This window comes from Hoplias malabaricus, chromosome 3 (assembly GCF_029633855.1).
Source record: "Hoplias malabaricus isolate fHopMal1 chromosome 3, fHopMal1.hap1, whole genome shotgun sequence".
NCBI classification, from domain to species: Eukaryota; Metazoa; Chordata; class Actinopteri; order Characiformes; family Erythrinidae; genus Hoplias; species Hoplias malabaricus.
In genome coordinates this window covers 80,928,959-80,934,719 of record NC_089802.1, presented here as the reverse complement: position 1 = coordinate 80,934,719, position 5,761 = coordinate 80,928,959, and the positions used below count along the sequence as shown (strand labels likewise).

Sequence of the window (5,761 nt, the reverse complement as noted above, 5' to 3'; positions counted from 1 at the left end):
TGTTCAGATTCTCCTTGATTTGGATGAATTTGTTAAATCCACAGCACACATTATTTAAAGTCATTATTTATTCACCACTAAAACTAGGCACTGGATGATCACCTCAAATAATACACACTCCACGAGGAGAGACTTAAACACATTCACACACAGAGGATCACACTGGAGGAATGTGACTGGGTTCATTCTAATGGAGGCCGTTAAGTGTTGGTTTTTTTAAGGAAATAAACACTTACTGCTCAGATAAATAGCTTTTTAAATCTGATAATCTGTGGTGCCTACAATTTTGCACAGTACTGTATATATGCAAATGGCCAATTCACAAAGCAATTCAAACTGAAATACTCCTTATAACTTCAGCATGAATGGAGAGGTTTAATTTTAGGCTGTTTAATATTTCTAGTATCTCTCCTTCACTCTCTCTCTCTCTCTCTTCTCTCTCTCTCTCTGCCCCTCTCTCTCTGTCTCCCCCCCCCCCCCCTCTCTCTCTCTCTCAGTGGCTGAGAACAGGGTGGCGAAGTTCCTGCTGAAGTGTATGAAGTGCTGTTTCTGGTGTTTGGAGAAGTGTATCCAGTTCCTGAACAGAAACGCCTACATCATGGTATAAACATTATGGGAGGGGGGAGAGGGAGGGGCTAATGCTGCTCTGTAAAATCCCAGCTTTAGCCTCAGAACAGTTTTTACTGAAGTTTTGTGAAAACAAAAAAGATTCAAAAAAATACATTAAAAGCTGAACCTGTTTTAAAATGTAAAATTATTTTCAAAATATATTTTTTATTCATAAATATCTTTTTGACAGATTGCAGTTTACGGTAAAAACTTCTGCACTTCAGCGAAGGACGCCTTCCTCCTGCTGATGAGGAACATCGTCCGGTGAGTGTACCACGTTATTCCTGACACCGCTAACAGAATACTCCCTGTGATGAAGGTTAGGTATTGACTGCTGTGTGTGTGTGTGTGTGTGTGTGTGTGTGTGTGTGTGTGTGTTACAGAGTGGCGGTTCTGGATAAAGTGACCGATTTCCTGCTGTTTTTGGGGAAGCTGCTGATTGTGGGTGTTGTTGGTGAGTGCTTTCATTAGAATTGACAATTAAAACCCAGAGGAGTGCTGTTTCTGAAGAGAACGCAGAGCGCCTGCGCAGGTGATGCTAGCACGGTTGCTATGGTATTCCAGGTGATTGCTAAGGTGTTGCTGAGGTGTTCTTGGTGTTTGCTGTCCCTGCGGCTCTGAGGTGCTGTTGTGATGCTGTTGAGGCGGTGAAAGTGAACACTCACTGTGTCCGTGTGTTTTCCCACCATCAGGAATCTGTTCGTTCTTCTTCTTCACCGGGAAGTTCAAAGCCGTGGAGCAGGCGGCTCCATCTCTCAACTATTACTGGGTTCCAATTCTGGTGAGAACTCATGGTTCCCTCCAACACTAATACATCACTGCACTCAGCATCACAGCCTGAAAACCTGGGACCCCTTTATATATTCATCCAGCCACACCCATGGCTCCTTATATGGACATCTAGCCACACCCACACCTCATTATATGGACTCCTAGCCACACCCACATCTCCTTATATGGACTCCTAGCCACACCCACATCTCCTTATATGGACTCCTAGCCAGACCCACATCTCCTGTGCATCCACCTCAGACCCTAAGGTCCCTTGTGGATGTGATGCTAAACATTACTGATTGAGCTGGTGTGTAACGCAGGTTATTTAACTGCAGTGTGTGTGTGTGTGTGTGTGTGTGTGTTCTCACTTTCACTCTCTCTCTCTCTCTCCAGACGGTGGTGTTTGGCGCTTATCTCATCGCCCACGGTTTCTTCAGTGTTTATGCCATGTGTGTGGACACTCTGTTCCTCTGCTTCTGTGAGTGTTTAAACACACACACACACACACACACACACAGCCTTCTGTCAGGAAAAATAAAAGAAGCTGAATATAGCAACACAAATTGCAGGCCAAATGTTTGTGGACAGTGTTTTACTATATTTCTCACACACACACACACACACACAGACACACAGTGTTTTAACAGGGGGCAGTAGGATATAAAGTATGTGTTAGTGAAGAGGTCAGGTTTGAGTCGCTCTGTTAAAGTTGTCTCTTCTGATTCCAGCTGTGTCCCGAGTCTCTCTTTCTCTGTTTCTGCTTTGATCTGAATCTCTTCCGTCTGCCTTTGTGTCTAATCCTTTTCTCTTTTCCCTGCACTCTCTTACTCTCTCTCTCTTTCTCTCTCTACCTCTCTCTCACTCACTCTTTTCATGCTGCCTCCATGCTCTTATTAAACACCGACTAATCCCCAACCACCTGACGCTCGTGCTGGCCACTGAAGGTGAGGATCTGGAGCGTAACGACGGTTCCCCCGAGCGTCCGTTCTTCATGTCCCCCGAACTGCACCAGATCCTGTCCGTCAGCAAAGACTCGGATGAGCCCGACCTCAGCGTCTCTGCGGCAATCCGGGATGCGGCCGAGGACGTCCCTCTGCAGGAGAACGGCGAGGTCCAGTGGCAGCAGCAGAACCTCCTGAAGCTGGTGAAAGAGGAGGAGACGCCGCTCACTCAGGAACCACAGCAAGACACTGTCCTGGATGAGAAAGAAGACGTCCAGGAGGTGGCGCCAGAGGCTGTGACTGTGCAGGAAAGTGCACGAGAAACGGTGCAGCAGAACGGGATTCAGGAACCTGACACTAAGGAGACGGAGGAACCACAACCACAACAGCAGCAGCAGCAGGACGAGAAGGAGGAGTGTCTCCAGCAGCCTGTCACTGAAACTGAGGAATCAAAGCCTCAAGAGAACGGCCCCCAGGAGACAGAGGCCCCGCTAACACCACAGGACTGATGCTAATGTTAGCAGAACATGCTAATCACAGATAGAACCTGTTCATGGCAAGCGATGCGTCCCCTGAAAAATCTCACTCCCTCTTCGCTCAAAAACTACACAACACCTGTCCATCGCTGGAGACAAGAGCTTTACGCTGCTAACAGACACTTCGCTTACATCATAAGTTCAAATTTACGGGCCAATCAGAGCGAGCCGGAGCAGAGTGCACACACTCCTGCTTTAAACACTCGGGCTAGAGCACCTTTCATACACTGTGGCATATCAAAGTGGTTTACAGAGACAAAAAGTACAGAAAAATGCAATTAATTAAGAATAAGCATTAAAAATATAAAAGACACATAAAATCATGATTAATAATTATTTAAACATAAAAAATGCACCTCAGAAAAGCCATTAACCACAGTACAATAAAAAAATAACTTAAAAGAAGAGACTGCAGATTATAGCGCAGGTGTTCCACGGTCCTCAGCGTCAGAATACACATTTATTAAATATAAATCCGCTTATAAAACGTGGAGGATCTGATGATGCTGTGGTAATCCTCCTTGGTCTTTTGAATTTGAAGGAACTTGAAGTGATTTTAGCTTCATTTTTAACTCAATGAAGTGCATAATTTTCCCATATTTTTAGTCTGAGGTCTCACAAGGACTTTTATTAAATTCGCCAAAATATCTGCTGCACAATGAAGTCTCTGAACACTAAATCATGAGCAGACACACCGATGTGGAACACCATAACTCTTTCAGAAACTAGCATAATGCAAATCAGTGGTGTGTCAGGATTGTTAGCTGTTTGCTGTGTTAGCCTCCAGACTTTGCGCTGAGCGGGTCTTCGACGATCGACAGTGTTTTGTGTCTCAGCTAAATAACGCCATTTTGCGGTGAAGAGGAAACTATTGGAATTAGATTTTTTTAGTAACGCTATCGCTAAGTGGTGTTAACATGTTGCTCAGATGTGTTTGTAGTTTGGGGAATGTTCTTTAGCGTTACTTTAAATGTTCTTTAGCGTTACTTTAACTCTTGGCAGCTGATCTTTCTGTGACAGGAACTTGATTAAATCCTGTTTTGATTCACTCTGTCATTAGCTGCACGTTAGCCGTTAGCCACGGCGAGACTGCACCGGATGGCTGTTGGTGTTTGAGGTGAAAACGTGTGAATGTTCCCAGTGAAACTGTAATGTGGTGATGGAGTGTTTTTGTGAATTATTGTCTTAATCATTCCAGAGAATGCACTAATAAAAGTTTACTGTTGCGATTTTTACAGCAAAAAAAAAAAAAAAGTAAAACATTAGCGATGCACAGATCCAACCCAGGACTGACCTCAGATTGAAACTAACCCTGCGTTTAATAAATTAATCGACTGGACTCTGAGAACACACTCCTGACATTTAAAATACCTCATGCTAGAAATGGTAATGTTGTCACAATAAAAGTCCTATATGACACTATTGTTAAATAAAAGTTTACCTGATTAAACACTAAAGTATTTATGAAACTGTATAAACACTAAAGTTCAAGTGCGGATGTTGTGACTGATCCACTGCGGCTGGATCAGGGTTAGTTTATATCTCTACATTAATGTAGTTTGTGTCTGCATCATGACGCAGTGTGTGTTTCTATCCTCCAGAGACTCGACTGTGTCTGGAGTAGCTACACATGAGTGTGCTCTGATTCTCAGGCACGGGATGACAGACGTCTGTCAGACGCACAGAACAAAACAATCAGATCAGGACTCAGCGTCTCTAATAACACTGGCCTGTTTACATCCCCAGCCCTTTCAGACTCTGTGTGTGTATGTGTGTGTGTGTGTGTGTGTGTGTGTTTGTATCTGTGTGTGTTGCTTTTTTCTGGACTGCGACTATTTGATCTGATGCGTGATATTGTTGCCTTCAGTCTATTTCTACCTCTCTCTCTTATTGGTCAATCTCTCTCTCTCTCTCTCTCTCTCTCTCTGTGTTGGTTAATGTTGCTCTCTCTCTCTCTCTCTCTCTCTCTCTCTCTCTCTCTCTCTCTCACTCTGTTGGTTAATGGTGCTCTCTCTCTCTCTCTCTCTCTCTCTCTCTCTCTCTTTCTCTCTCTCTCTCTTCTGTTTCTTGAATAAAACATTCCACTTTCCTCTGGATCTCTGAGTGCTACTTTCAGAAAAAGAACTCAGCAGCTCTGTACACTTCATAATAAAAGTCCTTGTATACTGAAATGTGTGATTAGGAGGACCCAATCTCCAGTGTGGAACCTGCGTGTCCAGGGAGGATGTGTAGATTCTGGGTACTGGATTTACGAGGTCCTGCCCGGGTGTGGAGCGAGGGCTGTAGTCTCTGAAGAATCGAGTGGCTGTGAAGTTCGAAGTTAATTGTCTAAAATGTGTTTATTTTAAACGATGTTTTCAGTGGAGGATCTAGAGAGGCACGACGGTTCTGTGGAGAGACCATACTACATGTCGCAGAACCTCCTCAGCACCCTGAAGAAACCCAGCCCAAAAAACAAAACTGCCTGGACGGTCGAATAAACGAGAGAGAGAGAGAGAGAGAGAGAGAGAGAGAGATAATAAAGTAAATAAAATGTATCATAAATAACAGTGATTCTCAGTCACAGCCTAACACACGATTCTTTAAGGATACTTTGGTAAAGGCAATCTTTCCAAACAAAACCATGTATCATTAAAGGTGCAGTCAGTCATTTTCACAGCAAAGATGTAGCAGATGTATAATTATTATAATTTATAATTATATAATTTACAATTTATAAAAGTAACTTTCATGAGCTGAAGAACTCAAATTGCTCTGTCGTCCCTAAATGAACCTGTTTCTTCTACAGAGAGAGGGTCACCCACATGGGGATGGCCACATTATAATAGGTGTAGTACAGAATAATGACATGTTTACACTGAGGAGCTTTAACAGACACTCCTGTCCAAAGCGAGTTAGAAA

The 5,761-nt window shown here is 43.6% G+C and overlaps 1 protein-coding gene across 3 annotated transcripts in view; it reads left to right on the top strand.

Moving 5' to 3' along the window:
* The window catches only part of slc44a2 (solute carrier family 44 member 2 (CTL2 blood group)), a 27,882-nt gene extending 22,524 nt beyond the window's left edge, over nt 1-5,358 (top strand). For 2 of the 3 annotated variants that reach the window (XM_066664190.1, XM_066664191.1), the window contains exons 17-22: nt 498-601; nt 800-873; nt 993-1,063; nt 1,302-1,390; nt 1,777-1,861; nt 2,328-4,758. In XM_066664190.1, the coding sequence (XP_066520287.1) occupies nt 498-601; nt 800-873; nt 993-1,063; nt 1,302-1,390; nt 1,777-1,861; nt 2,328-2,833 (929 nt within the window). In that variant the 3' untranslated portion in view covers nt 2,834-4,758. Of the gene's footprint in view, nt 1-497; nt 602-799; nt 874-992; nt 1,064-1,301; nt 1,391-1,776; nt 1,862-2,327; nt 4,759-5,221 lie in introns of those variants that run through there. The other variant, XM_066664192.1, reaches the window with a different exon arrangement.
* Nucleotides 5,359-5,761: the final 403 nt, after the last annotated feature.